Source organism: Lethenteron reissneri, chromosome 45, assembly GCF_015708825.2.
Source record: "Lethenteron reissneri isolate LAM-NWPU_2019-01 chromosome 45, ASM1570882v1, whole genome shotgun sequence".
In the NCBI taxonomy this organism is placed as follows: Eukaryota; Metazoa; Chordata; class Hyperoartia; order Petromyzontiformes; family Petromyzontidae; genus Lethenteron; species Lethenteron reissneri.
In genome coordinates this window covers 4,269,979-4,288,476 of record NC_083823.1, presented here as the reverse complement: position 1 = coordinate 4,288,476, position 18,498 = coordinate 4,269,979, and the positions used below count along the sequence as shown (strand labels likewise).

General features: G+C 47.7%; 1 protein-coding gene across 2 annotated transcripts; it reads right to left on the bottom strand.

The window, feature by feature from the left end:
* Positions 1–157: 157 nt before the first annotated feature.
* LOC133353779 (cornifelin homolog) lies at positions 158–16,110 on the bottom strand. Of its 2 annotated transcripts, none has more exons than XM_061570161.1 (4): positions 15,910–16,110; positions 11,455–11,651; positions 3,172–3,332; positions 158–1,857 (listed from the first exon to the last, which is right to left on the bottom strand). In XM_061570161.1, exons 2-4 carry the CDS (start codon positions 11,624–11,626, stop codon positions 1,729–1,731), a joined length of 462 nt encoding a protein of 153 aa, XP_061426145.1. In that variant the 5' UTR covers positions 11,627–11,651; positions 15,910–16,110; the 3' UTR covers positions 158–1,728. The 2 variants fall into 2 exon arrangements, with proteins under 2 accessions (XP_061426145.1, XP_061426144.1); XM_061570160.1 differs by lacking the exon at positions 15,910–16,110 and adding an exon at positions 14,329–14,457.
* Positions 16,111–18,498: the final 2,388 nt, after the last annotated feature.

Sequence of the window (18,498 nt, the reverse complement as noted above, 5' to 3'; positions counted from 1 at the left end):
AGAGCTATGACTTATTCATCACTGAAATAACAGTTAGGATTATTTGGAAGGTCTTATTTTAAGGGGTCTCAGGAATTGGTGGTGGGGGGGTCCCCCTCCCCCTCAGCCCCCCTCCCCGCAGCCCCCCTCCCCCTCAGCCCCCACCCCTGTCGGCCCCTCCTGAGCGTGCTGGCAGATCAGCTGCCCACAGCGCCTTATTAGGGCGCAACATTAGCTGGGGGGGCGTACATGTTTGTCAGGGGCGCTCCTCTGGTTGGCTGTTTGCTCGCGGTCACGTGACGCACTTCAACCAATCCGTGCCGCGTTAATCACACAATGACAGAATGACAGACCTGGGTGCTTATATATATTTATGCATGTAGGATGCAGTGAATAAGCAAAACATATATATTTTTTTTCTTTCAAAAGGTGTAAATTACAGTCAACTATAAGATATTATTGACAACAAAAATTTGAATGCTGCAGTGTTACACAAGGTCTGTTCTCTTCCAGAGCAAACCAGAAGTGACAGAATATACAAGATGAGTAACATAATTGTGTTACACATAGCAGGATGAATGATAATAATTATAGAGAGGCAGTGTTAGATTTCTTGGACCTGCCATGAGAATACAAGAGACTGAATATACATTGGTTGTGGCTTGGTAACATCATTACAGGTACAAGAAACTGGGGAAGAGAGATAATTAGGTCACACGACAAGCTACAACTGTATGCAACTGGGACTACCCAATTAAAAGTTCTTGAGTGAATGTCAAGGGCAGAGTTAAAATTGAATAAGGCCACGTCTTAGAAAGAACATAGAGGCAGAACGCGTTTTAAGGAACACGTGGCTGATTCCATCCAATCGTAGACATTTGTGATCCGGATGCTAAGATACAAGCAACGCGTTATCAGAGAATAGTGCCAGGAGTCGTGTGAAATAACGTAATCACAGTTTATATAACGCCAACGTAGCAGTTCAATATATATCTTTCAATTAAAAAAAACATTCTTTGTTGCTCCCAATTCTTCGTGGAAATCCAGCTATTTACGTGACTTATACATGTTTAAATGCAGAAATAGTGATTACAGTTTTTAGCATCATATGCGTAATGACAAAAAACTCTTCGCGTGTGAAACACCAACACGGAACGCGAAGCGGAGTCAAACATTGATACATAGAAAGGAAGAGGGGAAGTGAAGTGAAGGGATGTTGGCACGGAAGTCGCCAAGACGGATTAAAAGGTAACGGCTCAAGATGAGCAGCAGCAGCAGCAACGGGGAGAAGGAATGACTGGGTCAAGATGCCGGCAATGAGAGGGTGATGGTGAGAGGGGAGGGAAAAGAGCGAAGGGAGAGAATGAATAAGCAAGCAGGAGTGAGCCTCAAGGAGAAGCAGCGTGCTGTTTTCACAGCGGGTGGGGAGAGGGGAGGCATTCAGAATCTTGGGTGGCCACACAGAAGCCGCCTGATTTAACTGGAGGCTTCAGCTGACTTCGATGCCGCGTGGATAAAATTCACGAAGAACGCCCCCACCCCCCCGCATTTCCGAACGCCGTGACCGAGCAAATCCAACGCAAGTTCCGTTCGCCGAGATCGTGAGCGAAGGCGCTGGAAACCACACGTGGGCAATGCACGATTGTGCTCGCCACGTGTCGCCAGAATCCCATCCGCACGGTCACGTGGTCGCCCGCACGGTCACGTGGTAACCCGCGCGGCGTGGGGAGCGGCGGTGGTGAGTGGTCTCTAGCCAATCACCGTCGTCTGAGAGACGACGGTGACGGGCATCTGTCGGAACTTGAGCTCGCGAGCAATCTGGCACCATCCGCAGGTGGTACAGCACCACATGATGACGCAGTCGTCGCAGATGGAGCCCTGGCAGCACGCGCAGCAGAGGGAGGGGGGGGCATTCGGACGAGGGTCAGACAATTGTCGGAGCGTGCGCCAAGACCGTGCGTAGCGGCACCCACTCTCTGGTGATATGTCAACTACCTCGCCTGGTATACAGGAGGTCGTGGGTTCGATCCCGACCCTGATGGGATGTCAACTACCTCGCCTGGTATACAGGAGGTCGTGGGTTCGATCCCGACCCTGATGAGATGTCAACTACCTCGCCTGGTATACAGGAGGTCGTGGGTTCGATCCCGATTCTGATGAGTTGTCCACTACCTCGCCTGGTTTACAGGAGGTCGTGGGTTCGATCCCGACCCTGATGAGATGTCAACTACCTCGCCTGGTATACAGGAGGTCGTGGGTTCAATCTCGACCCTGATGAGATGTCAACTACCTCGCCTGGTATACAGGAGATCGTGGGTTCGATCCCGACCCTGATGGGATGTCAACTACCTCGCCTGGTATACAGGAGGTCGTGGGTTCAATCCCGACCCTGACGCCTGCTGTATATTTGGAGTTTGCGTGTCCCTCTGCCCGTGGTCGCGTGTATTTTTCTCCGGGTCCTCCGGTTTTCCCCACCACGTTCAGACACACGTTTAGAGTATTTGGTGGCTAGAATTGCCCACGTGATAATCCACTTCGTTGAGCTATCATTTGTGGCCAGGTCGCTTCTGAAAAAGAGCTACATAGCTCAGTGGGCCTTACCTGGTAAAATAAAAAAAAAAGTTTACTAGTTTAGACAAAGCCCCCCGAGGGAGCCCCAATCACCTATAGCTGTGGCTGAACCCCCCCCCACACCTCAACCTCCTCTTTTAAGTATAAAACAAATTCTAATGATTTCATATATTAGCGTCGTTCATGCAAATTGCATTTCGCAATCGCTGACGAACAGCGGACAAGCTGGAAGGCTGCGAGGCAGTGAGCCTGCGCCAACAATTGCTCTGCAGTCCTCTGCATATTAAGATGGTTTCAGCAAATTAGCAGAGTGCTCATTGTGCACGTGGGAAGGAAACCGGAGCGCCCGAAGAAAATCCACACATTGTGCGAGGGGGCAACACTCGATCCCGCACAGAAGGAACAGATTATATCGGTCCACACTTTGCCGTGATGAATCCTTGCAGTCACAGAAGGAACAGATTATATCGGTCCACACTTTGCCGTGATGAATCCTTGCAGTCACAGAAGGAACAGATTATATCGGTCCACACTTTGCCGTGATGAATCCTTGCAGTCACACGAAAGCTTCAAATCTAGAATTAATCGAAATGAATCCCGCGGCTGGGAAGAGCGTCTCACGTGGATGCCGTATCGCTCGCGGATGCTGGAGCGCATGCTGATGCCGATGGCTGGGGCGCTAAAGAAACACATCGTGTCCAGCATGGGCAGGCAGCAGCACTCGCCGAACTTTGACGCCGTGCTGCAGGTGAAGCAGGGGAAGCACCAGAAGGCGAAGCAACCTACAGCGGGTGTGACGGGGGGGGGGGGGTAACGGGGTCACAAGGTCACAAGGGGGGTAGTGGGGTTAACCGTTGGAGGGGTAGTGGGGTTATGGGGTCATGGGGGGAGTGGAGTAACAAGGCAGTGTGGTCGTGGGGGAAGTGGGGTAGTGGGGTAATGGGGTAGTGGGGTAATGGGGTAGTGGGGTAATGGGGTAGTGGGGTAATGGGGTAGTGGGGTAATGGGGTAATGGGGTAATGGGGTAGTGGGGTAATGGGGTAGTGGGGTAATGGGGTAGTGGGGTAATGGGGTAGTGGGGTAATGGGGTAATAGGGTAATGGGGTAGTGGGGTAGTGGGGTAATGGGGGAGTGGTGTAATGGGGTAGTTGGGTAATGGGGTAGTGGGGTAATGGGGTAATATGGTAATGGGGTAGTGGGGTAATGGGGTAGTGGGATAGTGGGGTAGTGGGGTAATGGGGTAGTGGTGTAATGGGGTAGTGGGGTAATGGGGGAGTGTGGCAGCAGGGGAGTGGAGTAACGTGGTCGTGTAGTAACAGGGTAGTGTGGTAGTAGGGCAACAGGGTAGTGTGCTAATGGGGTAGAGTGGTAATGGGGTGTTTGTGAAGTGAGGTAACTGGATAGTGGTGTAACGAGGTACAGTGTGGTGACAGTGTGGTGGCATAACAGGATAGGGGGTAATGGAGAGGAGGGGAGGACAATCTTCTCTGTCTCTCTCTGTCCCTTCTCCCTGTGCCCCATCTCGTGGTCTATACTTCTCCCTCCTTGCACCCCTCCATTGGAGCAAGCGTAAACGTCCCCCTCGTACATGTCGCGGTCCACTTCCGTAACCTCCTTTCATTCATCTCGTAAAGCTCCACCTCGACCCCATTTGCCAATTCCCTTCCTCTTCCCTCCCCTCGCCCCTCCACTCCTTCCCGTCCCTCCCCTGATGACCTTTCGTGACCTCTGCGTGCCCTCTGTTACGGTCACTCGTTCCTCAGCACTTGCGCGCCCCTGCCATCTCCAGAGCTCTATTTCTCTTCTTGGTTCTTTCGGTAAAGTCACGTAGAAGGGAAATAATAAAATAATAAAAATAAAACATAATAAAATACAATTCTTACGACGTTTCGGCCACAACGCAAGCAGCCGTCCTCAGGTGAAAAACAGGTCTGTCGGAAAGACAGCGTCTGTTTCCGCTTTTGAAATATGCGAAAGAGCGCATTGGGTTAAGCCGCTTTATAAACGTAAAATAAGATCAAATAAGATAAGACAACAGCAGTGGGTAGGGACTGCCATCTATGAGATACCACAAATACCGGACATTTATACTGTAATGCAATAACAATGAGACAAATATCTGACATTATCACAAGAGGGGGTTAAATACACTGCGTGTAAAGACGTCGTCTTGAGTTGAGTATCGCAGAGTATTATCATGCAATTCAAATTTTCAATTTCGATTTAAAGCTTTCGTGACTGCAGGGATTCATCTTCTTGGTTCTTTCGGTAAAGTCACGTAGAAGGGAAGTAATAAAATAATAAAAAGAAAACATAATAATATAATTATCACGAGGCGACAGCCTCGACAGACCTGGTTTTTCACCTGAGGACGGCTGCTTGCGTTGTGGCCGAAACGTCGTGAGAATTGTTTTATGTTTTATTTTTATTATTGTATTACTTCCCTTCTACGTGACTTTACCGAAAGAACCAAGAAGATAACATTTTCAAGTTTCATTTATTAGGTATTAGGTATAGCCCTGTGAGCCAATGCGGCTCTTGAGTCAACAAGCAGGACATTTAATTATCCAGGAAAGACACAATTCTAAGAACAACAGCTGCCTAAAGCGGGACAGGTGACAACTGGGGATGATGGCCGAGCATCCGATCATATCGCATGCCACTCGCGATTGGAAACAATGTACGGTATTTATTTGATCAACACGCACGCATTGCAAAAATGTGCATTCCTTTGTCATTCCATTGCTGCAAGTTGGCCTCACCAATGCTATGCTGGTTGTGGGGTATTCATCTGCCCATATTTCAACAGACTTGGTCTAACCCAAAACGTTGTACCGGGCACCACGGTGGTGAGATGTTAACTGCCTCGCCTGGTATACAGGAGGTCGTGGGTTCCATCTCGACCCTGACGCCTGCTGGTAATATTTGGAGTTTGCACGTTCTCCCCATAGTCGTATGGATTTTTTTCTACAGTTTCTTCCACGTTTAGAATCAACATCGCTTCTGAAGAATAAGTCAATAATTCTAGATTTGAAGCTTTCGTGACTGCAAGGATTCATACTCTTAGTTCTTTCGGTAAAGTCACGTAAACCAGTATATAAGGTCGTGCCTCTTGGGACTTCTCTCCACTTGATACAGATTTTTTGCTGTGACAGTTTCACCTGAAGACGGAAGCTTGTGTTGCCTCCGAAACGTCGTGATTTTATTGTTTTTATTAATTTAAATTTCATTTTTTACCTACGTGACTTTACCGAAAGAACTTAGAGTATAATAGCTAAATAGCTCAGTGAAACCTTAAAAAATAGTAAAACAATTTTTTACGGCTGGAGGAAACAGGTTAGTGGCGCCACCAGGAAACAAGAATGGTCTGTTATTGGCGGCCGGGTGACTCGCAAATCAGAGACGTTAAATCAGCAGCAAGGCCGAGATCCTGGGTTTGAACTCAGGTTTTACCCGCCCGCGATTAAATCGGCTTCTCAAGTGCAGACAGTAGATGGTTTCGGCCAAATTACTGTAACACAAAAAGCCAACATATGAAATCAGAATTTTTCTCTAAATTTGACAATATGCTTAATCTGAGGGTTAATCAAGTCACTTTTTAAATCCTTTATATTAAGTTCGCTTGCTTGCTTGCTTGCGTGCTTGCTTGCTTACGACCGTGCAAATCTTTCGGTCGTTTTTTAACCCACTTCCCGTGATCCAATCGAGCTGACATTTTCCACACAGACTCGTTGTGCGTGACAATTTATTTTCGTGAAATTTTTTTTCCAAAAATTTTACACTGTTTAGAGAAATAAATTATATTTAATTACCAATTGCTTAATGCTGGCAGACAATCATCTGACCCATAGGTGGCAGCCATCTCAAGCCAGAGGACGAGAGGACTCTAGCCGCCACGCATATAAAGGATTTAGAGTGAAAAACTTTGTTTTTACGGGTTAATTTTTTACTGCCATACAAAGAACGCTTTTACAGAAGGGCGTGTGAGAAATTCCTCATCCCGTGGATTGCGTAAGAGATCACTTGAATTGATCTTAGAAGTCGTTCCGTGACATCTCCTTGCGCGGGTCTTTCTCTAACACAACCTGATGCGCTGCTCTAGAACACTTAGCACATTCACCAATAATTCTGCGGCCTAAAAATGAAAACTATATAACAGACGACGTGTCGGGCAATAGCCCTTCTTCATTGCACGTAAAATTGCCGATGAAGAATGCCCATTGCTCGAAATGTCACCTTATACATATTTTGTTTCAACTTGAGTTTGTGTTTCTTTTTTCTTCTTGGTTCTTTCGGTAAAGTCACGTAGAAGGGAAGTAATAAAATAATAAAAATAAAACATAATAAAATAATTCTCACGACGTTTCGGCCACAACGCAAGCAGCCGTCCTCAGGTGAAACCAGGTCTGTCGAGGCGACAGCGTCTGAATGAAACAGCACACGTGCTTGGAGCATATATATAAGCTGGGTTGGAAGGGGGGGGGGGAAGGGGCGCCTTGACAAAATAATTTGCATATCAAGAGGAATCCAGCATACCCATGGGAAATACAGGTATGTGATTAGTACTACTTGTGTCCGTGCATTATGCAGGATTAGCAGCAGTTTGTGTTGCTGTTATTATTTGTGCTTGTGCGCCACTACCAAACAGAGGTCGTAACCGGGTACCCGATACCCGTACCCTACCCGATACCCGGCTACCCGTACCCGGCCGGGTACAGGTAGCCGTTTGCGAACCTGGTGCGGCCGGGTACGGGTAGACCGTGAGTCACTGGTGAGTAACCGTTTGTCACTCATTTCCCAACGTCTTGTCTCTTCTCACAATTCAAGTTCCTAGAATCAACCCACCCGCGCCTGCAACATGGCTTCATCCCAGAGGTCGCAATCGGGTACCCAATACCCGTACCCGGCCGGGTACGGGTAGGGTACGTGTACGGCCGGGTACGGGTAGCCGTTTGCGACCCTGGTGCGGCCGGGTACGGGTACGGGTAAGGAATCAAAACCCGTTTGCGACCTCTGCTACCAACACGACAGCAGCATCACTGCTGGATATCTGTGAAAACAAAGAGCTTCATAGCTCACCGGATTCCTCCAATATAAGTGTTCTGATAATTGTATTGAAAAGAGTTCCGAATGGGACACTTCTCTGCCTCGTGACATGACGCCCATTGCGCGAACGGGGACCGTCACGTTTCAGACATTTCGTGATGAATGTGCGACACAGGATAGTCCGTTTGTTGGCAACAACAGCAAATAAGTATAACCCGTAAAAACAAAGTTTTTCACTCTAAATCCTTTATATGCGTGGCGGCTAGAGTCCTCTCGTCCTCTGGCTTGAGATGGCTGCCACCTATGGGTCAGATGAATGGCTGCCACCATTAAGCAATTGGTAATTAAATATAATTTATTTTTTCCTAAAAAGTGTAACATTTTGGAAAAATGTTTTCACGAAAATACATTGTCACGCACAACGTGTCTGTGTGGAAAATGTCAGCTCGATTGGATCACGGGAAGTGGGTTAAAAAACGACCGAAAGATTTGCACGGTCCTAAGTAAGCAAGCAAGCACGCAAGCAAGCAAGCGAACTTAATATAAAGGATTTAATAAGTATAACCCGTAAAAACAAAGTTTTTCACTATAAATCCTTTATATGCGTGGCAGCGAACTTAATATAAAGGATTTAAAAATATATTCGCCTGTGGAGGACGCGGGGATCGATCCCGCGACCTTTGGCATGGGAAGCGAGGGCGCTACCAACTGCGCTACTCCGCCACGGCCTGTGGAGGGGTTACGCTCTTGGCTCTTACACTCTGACGTCCAGCCAAAGCCATGAATGCGTTCTATTTGAATATATGTAAAATACTTTTTTTTTGCCTAAAAAGTGTAAAATTTTGGGAATTTTTTTTCACGAACAATAATTGTCTGGCACAACGAGTCTGTGTGGAAAATGTCAGCTCGATTGGATCACGGGAAGTGGGTTAAAAAACGACCGAAAGATTTGCACGGTCCTAAGCAAGCAAGCAAGCACGCGAACTTAATATAAAGGATTTAAAAAGAGAATTCACGAAAAAAATTTTGGCACGCTACAGAAAAAAAACCACGCAGGTAGACTGCATTTTTTTTGTCAAACTGGTTGCGAACCTTGTTAAAACTTTGCATCAACGTCACAAACCAGATATCCCAGCAGTGAATGGTATCCAGGTCCGGTTTGACCCGCGTACCCGGTGCTGGTGAATGCTCTGTAGCAACTTTGTTGACTCGAGATTCAATGCGACATCATCTTTCCTCTGGCTCTGGTTGCCGTGATGAGACGACAGTTGCTTTAGTTCCACGGCACATGGGTTTGAACTTGCTCCATCTTTGTGGCACACCGAAAGAAAACTCACTTGTGGGCCCCTTCATCCAGCAATCTATGATGATGATGCTGATGATGATGTGTTCGTTTCTTTTTTTCAAGTGATATGGACGCACCATATCGCTTGGTGGCCGTTTGGCCTTCTCTGGTCCGACGTTAGTGAGACGAGGCCCTAACGAAGGCTGTTTCTGGTTGTAGACCAATCAGCTTCAAAGACAATTCTATATGCAGGTTCACCGTAAACACTGTGCGTGGTTAATGCAGACATGAGTCCTTGCAAAAGGTTTCTACTTGGTGTTTAAACATCTTAACACCTGCTATGTTATTGCCAGAAAGGCTAACACCTATTTATTATTTTTTTCTTCATACTATGGATGTACCTGGTGCCGTCATGGAAATGTGGAATGTTCACAATCGCGTCGTGTGTCGCTCTCCCCACGGCATCTTCGCGATTCAATTAGAGCCGCTCAGGTGTTGAATCTTGGGTTCAATCACTCACCCGGGGGACCCGGGCTCAACCAATTAACTAAGAGGGGGTAGGGGAATTGTGTGTTTTGAGTGTCAGTGTGTGTGTGTGTTTAATTTACCATTGTTTGGATGGTCGTCCATTCGTACCTGTATTTCATGGTTTTTACTGGAAGGAACCTTCTGGTTACACCAGCCCACAGGGGATTATTGCGTCCATCGTGCAGGGAGGGGCTGGGTGGGGACGGAGGGGCTGGGTGGGGAGGGTTGGGGAGGGTGGGGAGGGGCTGGGTGGGGAGGGTGAGGCGGGTGGGGAGGAGCTGGGTGGGGAGGGGTGGGGGTGGGGCTGGTCACCCCGTGGTGCCCTTATAAAACTCAACGTTTAACCTACTCACGCCGGCTTGTGCCCGCCCTCACAGTCGGGCATATTTGCGGAATACACCACGCCGCCGTTGACCCTGGCCATTGACCGAGCAACCCAACGTTCCTACCAGCTCCCTCCGCAGGAATGTGTTCTTTGGATTCTGTGTATGTCTACTGTGTTCATCAAAAAGTCGATGGGCCTCCCTAATTGTTGCGTGTTGATGTCCGTGTGTCAAAGTGGCCTCTGCGGAGGAGGCTCGTGAAGGACGCTTCTGAGTAGTTGGAGGCAGTCACCCTCCTAACAGCAGCGAAGGGCGTTTGAGCGACGCTCACAACAACGAGCGGAGCGCCGGGTAGCTAAAACGCAGGGAGTTGACAGTAGGGAGAACAGGGGGTACATCTGCCAGTCATCTCAAGTCAGTGAACTCATGGTGATTTCGAAAACGTTTGGTTTAGCCATGTTTGTTTGTTGAAGTACAGAGTTAGCCCGATAACTTTAATCTAAATTGTCTTATGGTTGTTATTGTTCGACTTGCATCCCACTGGGATTTCTGCACACAGCGTTTTGGGTTTGTGCGTGATGACGTCACGCCTCACCCCCCTCCCACCCACCACCCCCCCACCACCCCCCCACCCACCCCCACCACCACCCCCCCACCCACCACCCCCCACCACCCCCCCCACCACCCCCCCCACCCACCACCCCCCACCACCACCCCCCCACCACCACCCACCCACCCCCCCACCACCACCCCCCCACCACCACCCCCCACCCACCACCCCCACCACCACCCACCCACCCCCCCCCACCACCACCCCCCCACCACCACCCCCCCACCCACCCCCCCACCACCACCCCCCCACCACCACCCCCCCACCACCCTCCCACCCACCACCCACTCACCCACCACCCCACCACCCACCCCACCACCACCACCCCCCCACCACCACCTCCCCACCACCACCCCCCCACCACCACCCCCCACCACCCCACCACCCACTCACCCCGGCCGTGTATCCCACGCAGATACGCGGGGAGTGCGAGCACAGCACTAACGAACAGTTCATCTTCTCGCTCTCAAGTTTGGTGGGGGGGGGGGGGGGTGCAGGAGGCATTGCTCCCACCATGAACCTCCCCCCACCACCATCCCTCACCCCTCTTGGATCCATCATTGGTGCAAAGTCAGGGGAGGGGAAAAGTGGAGGGTGGTGGGTGGAGGGTGGAGGGTAGAAAGTGGAGGTTGGTGGGTGCACGGTGGTGGGTGGATGGTGATGGGTGGTGGGGGTGGGTAGATGCTGGTGGGTGGATGGTGATGGGTGGAGGTTGGACGGTGAAGGGTGGTGGGTGGTGGGTAGATGGTGGAGGGTGGTGGGTTGTGGGTGGTGGGTAGATGGTGGTGGGTAGATGGTGGAGGGTAGATGGTGGTGGGTAGATGGTGGTGGGTAGATGGTGATGGGTGGTGGGTGGTGGGTAGATGGTGGTGGGTGGTGAGGGGTGGGTAGATGGTGATGGGTGGTGGGTTGTGGGTGGTGGGTAGATGGTGGAGGGTGATGGGTAGATGGTGGTGGGTAGATGGTGGTGGGTAGATGGTGGTGGGTAGATGGTGGTGGGTAGATGGTGGGTAGATGGTGGAGGGTGGTGGGTGGAGGGTGGTGGGTAGATGGTGGTGGGTAGATGGTGGTGGGTAGGTGGTGGGTAGATGGTGGGCTGGAGGTTCACTCACAGGACTCGCAGTCGTTGCAGCAGTCGCACATTCTCGAGTTCCACGTGTTGGTGGTGAGAGTGGTGCTCATCGTCGTTTGCTGCACCATCGGCTGGCCCATAACCATCGGCTGGGCCATCGTGGGCATCGGCTGGCCCGTCACCACAGGATGCTTGTAGTGGGGCTGATACATCGTGCGGATGACTGATCACCGCCGCCTGCGTGTGGACAAAGGCGATCACGATAGGGTCCCCTCGTGAATAAACTAAGAAGCCCCCATCATAGATATACCACCAGGGTTCCTTCATAAACCAACAGGGGTTCCCCAGTAATAACCCCACAGGTTCATTTATTCGGTATAACCCTGTGAGCCATTCGGCTCTTGAATCGGGTGCAACCGCAACAAACAAAAAAACAAAAACATGAACAAGAAACATCTTAAAGTGACTATGTGCAAAAAGAAATTCAAAGAGAAGACAGCAAAATATTGCAGAAAAATGACCGTACACCAACACTGTGTGCAAAAATCCCAGTGGGATGCAATTTAAACAACAACAGCAATAGTGTAGTGGGGCATCATCTGGGTGCCTCAACAGGGTCTCATGGACAAATAGGGTCCCCTGGTAACCCATAGGGTACCCTTTATAGATAAACCACCAAGGTCTTCGCATGACCTTAACAGGGTCTTCGTGTAACACTAACAAGTGACCATTCCGGGTCCAGCAATACAGGGTACAACCCACCTCATAGATTATTATAAAATATATACATCCAGTTTATTCTAAAAACATTTTTTTTTATCAACTTGATCCTCTTTTGAGGTTTATGCAGCGATGAGATTCCAAATTTGAAGTTTTTTCGTGACTGCAAGGATTCATACGCTTTGGTTTTTTTTCTCGGTAAAGTCACGTAGGTAACAAATTTTAAATAAATAAAATCATCGACGTTTCGGAGGCAACACAAGCCGCCGTCTTCAGGTTCTGTGACGGTTCCACCTGAAGATGGAAGCTTGTGTTGCCTCCGAAACGTCGTGATTTAAACTGTTAGGTTTTTTCGGTAAAGTCACGTAGGTAAAAATAAGTAATAAAAATAAATAATAAAAATAATAGAAATATTAATAGAAATAAAATAATAAATCACGACGTTTCGGGCGCAAGAGAGCTCTTTTGCCCACTTCAGCAAATTGTTTCTTGCTGTGGTTGTCCCACCTGATGACGGACGCTTGTGTTGCGCCCGAAACGTCGTGATCTATTATTTTATTTATATTATTATTTCAACAATGTTTATTATTTATTTATATTATTTATTTTTGTCCTACGTGACTTTACCGAAAAAAACCTAAGAGTATGAATCCTTGCAGTCACGAAAGCTTCAAATCTAGAGTCGTGATTTAATGTATTTTTTTTTTACTTACGTGACTTTACCGAAAAACAAAACAAAAAGAAGATGAGATTCCAGGCGCCTCCGCGCGGAAGCGACAAAACAAACCAACCGCGCCATGGCCACCAGTGTCACGGAGATGTTGACCCCCGCCCCCCCAAAGTGCGACTGTGGCTATGGGCCCCCCACACGCAGTGGTTATTCTCAACCCTTTTGTCGGCTTCTGTGGTCACCCCCCTCTTCCTCCTCCTCCTTGTTGAATTTTGTTTCAACCGAGAAGTAACCCCCCCCCCACCCCAACGCTTGCCTGACCCAATGTGGTTATCTGATAAATAAATGTACGAATAAATGAACGTCAATGTTGTTACCCAATTGTCCATTCTGTGAGGTTATCCCAACTCGCTAAGTAACCGCGCGCGAATAAAAAAAATACAACGGACGCCCTGCATCTTCTTGGTTCTTTCGGTAAAGTCACGTAGAAGGGAAATAATAAAATAATGTAAATAAAACATAAGGAAATTATTCTCACGACGTATCGGCCACAACGCAAGCAGCCGTCCTCAGGTGAAGAACAGGTCTGTCGGAAAGACAGCGTCTGAATGGGCACCACCAAGCTTGGCAGCGTATATTTAAGCTGGGCTGGAGGGGGAAGGGCGCCTTGCACACGCGGGGCAATTTATTATCGCTCGCTGATTACTCTCTCGGAAAGCAACATCGTTAAAAGATCAATGAGTTTAGGTTACCGTATGGACTACAGTTTCATCATGGTTATCTTACATTGGCAATATTCACACGTGTTTGTTCACCGACGTCTCTCATGTACGATATAATTCCACACATTTCACGTACTCCATGGGACGTTGCCACCTACACCCCTCCCCTCCAGGGAGTTCGAAGAACCCCCTGGTTGAGAACCACGGCCCCAGACCACGGATTGTGTCTCATCAACTTGCACTGAGATGTTGAATTTCTTCCACTCAGCACTTGAGGAAGCCACGACTTGCAGTGTCCTTCATGTAACTTTCAGAGCGGAGGCACTTTCGCCGCGTGGATTTTTCTCTGGGTTTTCAGGTTTTTTTTCCCCACTCCACATTTAGAATCAACATCGCGAGTTCAGAGGATTAGGCTGCTATTAATTCCCACGTGATAAGCCACTTTGGGTGAGCTATCATTCGTAGCCAGCTCGCTTCTGAAAAAAAAACTACGTAGCTCTGTTGGGCCTTACCTGGTAAAATAAAAAATAGTTTAGTTTTAAAGTTTAGACAAAGCCCCCCAAATCATCAAAGCTGTTGCTACCCCCCACCCCCACCACCTCAGCCTCCTCCTATAAATAAAACAAAATAATGATTGGTTTAATATATTAGCGTCGTTCATGCAAATCATGTCAACATGCCCACCGATAACATGGAAGCAGTCAGGCTTTCTCCAATTGCTAAATGCCAGATACTGAATTGCAAACTAACATCAATATTATTGCACGCAACCACACACATACTCGCTCGCTCGCTCACTCACCGTGGACCGAGGAAAGGTGGATGTCGCGAGCGGTCTGCGAGTGAAGCGAGTGTTGGTGAATTATCCTGTTCACCTGTAGGCATTGCTCGCTATCATTTACATCACCCCCCCCCCCCCGCCTCATACCCATCTCACCTACCCAAGTGCGGATGCAATGCTTGTCGACAAACCCGATCCACCGCGCGTGTTAAACTAAAAACCCTCACAAATTCAAGGCATTCGTCAACAAAAAAACACCGCAGATGTTACACCAAAAATAGCACACACTCACTCAAGACAATCGTCAAAAAAAAACACTGCGGCCCAAAAAAATGTGGACATCATGTGCTACGAACGGCGTTGCTGCTAATGGGCCCTTCTTTTATGTGCTATGAAGAAGGGCTGTTGTCTGAAACGTTGTACACTTTGTTTCTCAGCTGAACAAGTACGTTTAGTGATGTACTCTAGATGCTTCTCTCACATTAAGCGGGGCTTTTTTGAGCATGCTATTTCTCTTCTTGGTTCTTTCGGTAAAGTCACGTAGAAGGGAAATAATAAAATAATAAAACATAATAAAATAATTCTCACGACGTTTCGGCCACAACGCAAGCAGCCGTCCTCAGGTCTGTCGGGGAGACAGACAGCGTCTGTCTCCCTGACAGACCTGGTCTTCATCTGAGGACGGCTGCTTGCGTTGTGGCCGAAACGTCGTGAGAATTATTTTATTATGTTTTTTTAAATATTATTTTATTATTTCCCTTCTACGTGACTTTACCGAAAGAACCAAGAAGATGAATCCCTGCAGTCACGAATGCTTTAAATCGAAATTTCATGCTATTTCCATGATTTAATTGTATGAACGCGAGAAAAAAAGCCAATTGTAAAACAGCCTCTAATTCTCACGCACACCACCCCGGGTCGCATCATTTACATGGATTGCCCTTGACAAGAACATCCAGACATCCAACAGTATTTGTCGAACAAGTCCAACTGCTTATGAGACCTGGAAAGTCGTAACGCTCCAGAGTTTGTTTGCCATACACAAATAATATAATTTTAACACGTAGGCTTTTTTTAATTCTTGGTTCATTCGGTAAAGTCACGGAGGAGGGAAATAATACAATAATAAAAATAAAACAATAAAATTCTCACGACGTTTCGATTGCAACACAAGCAATCATCAGCAGGTTTGAAAACCACAGCAAGTGAAATTTTAATTGTTTTATTTTATTTTATTATTTCCCTTCTACGTGAATTTACCGAAAGAACCAAGAATATGAATCCCTGCAGTCACGAAAGCTTTAAATCGAAACGTAGGCTTTTGCGACCAATATCATCCATAATCTAGTTTTTTTGTAAATTAGATTGTAAATGTTGTGGCTTTGCTCTCCGACACACCTGTGTGCTGTACTAGTAACGAATTGGCCACGTTCTGTTTACGTGACAAACTTTACTAATTGGCTGTGTCGGGTGGTGGCGGGTTTAACGACACATTTATATTTACATTATCTATACCCCCCAAAAAACCCTATATTATGAATAATTATCATGCTTTCTAATATTGATCTGGAAAGCCAATAGGCGAATGTACTAAACAAATACCTCGTGCTTAAATTGTGTAGATGGAACAGAGTTGATCTTATATTTTATTCATCGTCCACGTTGCTAAGGAGGGCTGCCGTGATGTTAATGTTCAGCGCACCAACTCCAGATGTCCCCAGCTCGTTCCCACCGTCCACGTGGGCACGTGTCTTCTAGCTCCCGATGACCGGTGCCCCATCCAACAGTAGAGCAGGCACGCCCCAGAACCACCACGCGTGTGTGCTCCCCTTTATTACAGCGTGCGCTGTAACAGAGCAGCGAAACATTCGTACACTCGACGAAATGACCGATCAGAGATTTGCCCTCCCCCCGCCCACACATGTGAAATGACGACTTGGACGCATTTCTCTTGAGATGGTTTCTTTATTTAAGGAGCTACGTGCTCACACTCGGACAGGCGGAGATCCCCACCGCAACAGCCACGAGTCTCCAGCACATCTCCCTGATTATAATAATATGGTCTGAGCGTCGCTCTTGGTCGACGCGTCTCGCGCTGATGGTGCATTAGAGGTGGTGAAGGGGAGAGAAGTCTAGGGGAGGAGGCATTAATACAGCAGTGGAGAGACCCTGGCTTGATAATGCTGATGGTGCATTAGAGGGGGGGGGGAGGCTAGGGAGTGAGGCATTAATCCAGCAACAGATGCATATACATAACTATTTTTACATGTTGTAGATAGCGGATGAGTAAAACACTTAAACCCTCCAATTATTTAGCATTTCCAGTAATCACATAATCAAGTTTAAGATAAACACGGATATCAGAATCCCCCAAACAACGAGCATAACAATATAATACACAATATAATAAACAAACATCAACAATGCGGGGTTAATCGTAATTTGCGGGTTAATCGAGTGTTGGTTCATGGCCAATTGATCCATGGATCAAGTTATAATGTGACTCCCTCCCCCTTCTTCATTTGATTAGCTAATATCGGCGAGATCGGTGATTCCGTCGCGGTCCGATTTTATTGTTTCCGTAGTGCCCCCCACGTCATCGCCGGTAGGGGGCGCTGTGTCGGTGCCCCCCACGGCACTGCCAATAGGGGGCGCTGTGAACGCGTTCCTTGCTGTCTCAGCCTCCAGCGGACAGGAGGAGGAGCGGCTCAGCACTAATCGTTCCGAACAAGTCGTTGACCAGATTATTTGATACCATGGGGACTACCATGGTAAACTGGATTCCCATGGTAAACTGGGTTCCCATGGTAAACTGGGTTCCCATGGTGAACTGGACTCCCATGGTAAACTGGATTCCCATGGTAAACTGAATTCTCATGGTAAACTGAATTCTCATGGTAAACTGGACTCCCATTGGAAACGGGACTTCCATGGTAAACTGGACTCCCATGGTAAACTGGACTCCCATGGTAAACTGGACTCCCATTGGAAACTGAACTCCCATGGTAAACTGGACTCCCATAGTAAACTGGATTCCCATGGTGAACTGGATTCCCATTGTAAACTGGATTCCCATGGTGAACTGGACTCCCATGGTAAACTGGACTCCCATTGGAAACTGAACTCCCATGGTAAACTGGATTCCCATGGTGAACTGGATTCCCATGGTAAACTGGATTCTCATGGTAAACTGAACTTCTATGGTGAACTGAACTTCCATCTTAAACTGGACTTCCATGGTAAACTGGACTCCCATTGGAAACTGAACTCCCATGGTAAACTGGATTCCCATGGTGAACTGGATTCCCATGGTAAACTGGATTCCCATGGTAAACTGAACTTCTATGGTGAACTGAACTTCCATCTTAAACTGGACTTCCATGGTAAACTGGACTCCCATTGGAAACTGGACTCCCATGGTAAACTGGATTCCCATGGTGAACTGGATTCCCATGGTAAACTGGATTCCCATGGTAAACTGAACTTCTATGGTGAACTGAACTTCCATCTTAAACTGGACTTGCATGGTAAACTGGACTCCCATTGGAAACTGGACTCCCATGGTAAACTGGATTCCCATGGTGAACTGGATTCCCATGGTAAACTGGATTCCCATGGTAAACTGAACTTCTATGGTGAACTGAACTTCCATCTTAAACTGGACTTCCATGGTAAACTGGACTCCCATTGGAAACTGGACTCCCATGGTAAACTGGATTCCCATGGTGAACTGGATTCCCATGGTAAACTGGATTCCCATGGTAAACTGAACTTCTATGGTGAACTGAACTTCCATCTTAAACTGGACTTGCATGGTAAACTGGATTCCCATGGTAAACTGAATTCTCATGGTAAACTGAATTCTCATGGTAAACTGGACTCCCATTGGAAACGGGACTTCCATGGTAAACTGGACTCCCATGGTAAACTGGATTCCCATGGTAAACTGAATTCTCATGGTAAACTGAATTCTCATGGTAAACTGGACTCCCATTGGAAACGGGACTTCCATGGTAAACTGGACTCCCATGGTAAACTGGACTCCCATGGTAAACTGGACTCCCATTGGAAACTGGACTCCCATGGTAAACTGGATTCCCATGGTGAACTGGATTCCCATGGTAAACTGGATTCCCATGGTAAACTGAACTTCTATGGTGAACTGAACTTCCATCTTAAACTGGACTTGCA

Excerpts from the sequence above, each read along its gene's own strand:
- LOC133353779 (XM_061570161.1), bottom strand. The coding sequence starts at position 11,626 with ATGTATCAGCCCCACTACAAGCATCCTGTGGTGACGGGCCAGCCGATG. Across the intron at positions 3,333-11,454 it reads CTGCAACGACTGCGAGTCCT|GTTGCTTCGCCTTCTGGTGC; the intron begins GTGAGTGAACCT and ends CACCCGCTGTAG. Across the intron at positions 1,858-3,171 it reads GCGAGCGATACGGCATCCAC|GGCTCCATCTGCGACGACTG; the intron begins GTGAGACGCTCT and ends GCGTGCTGCCAG.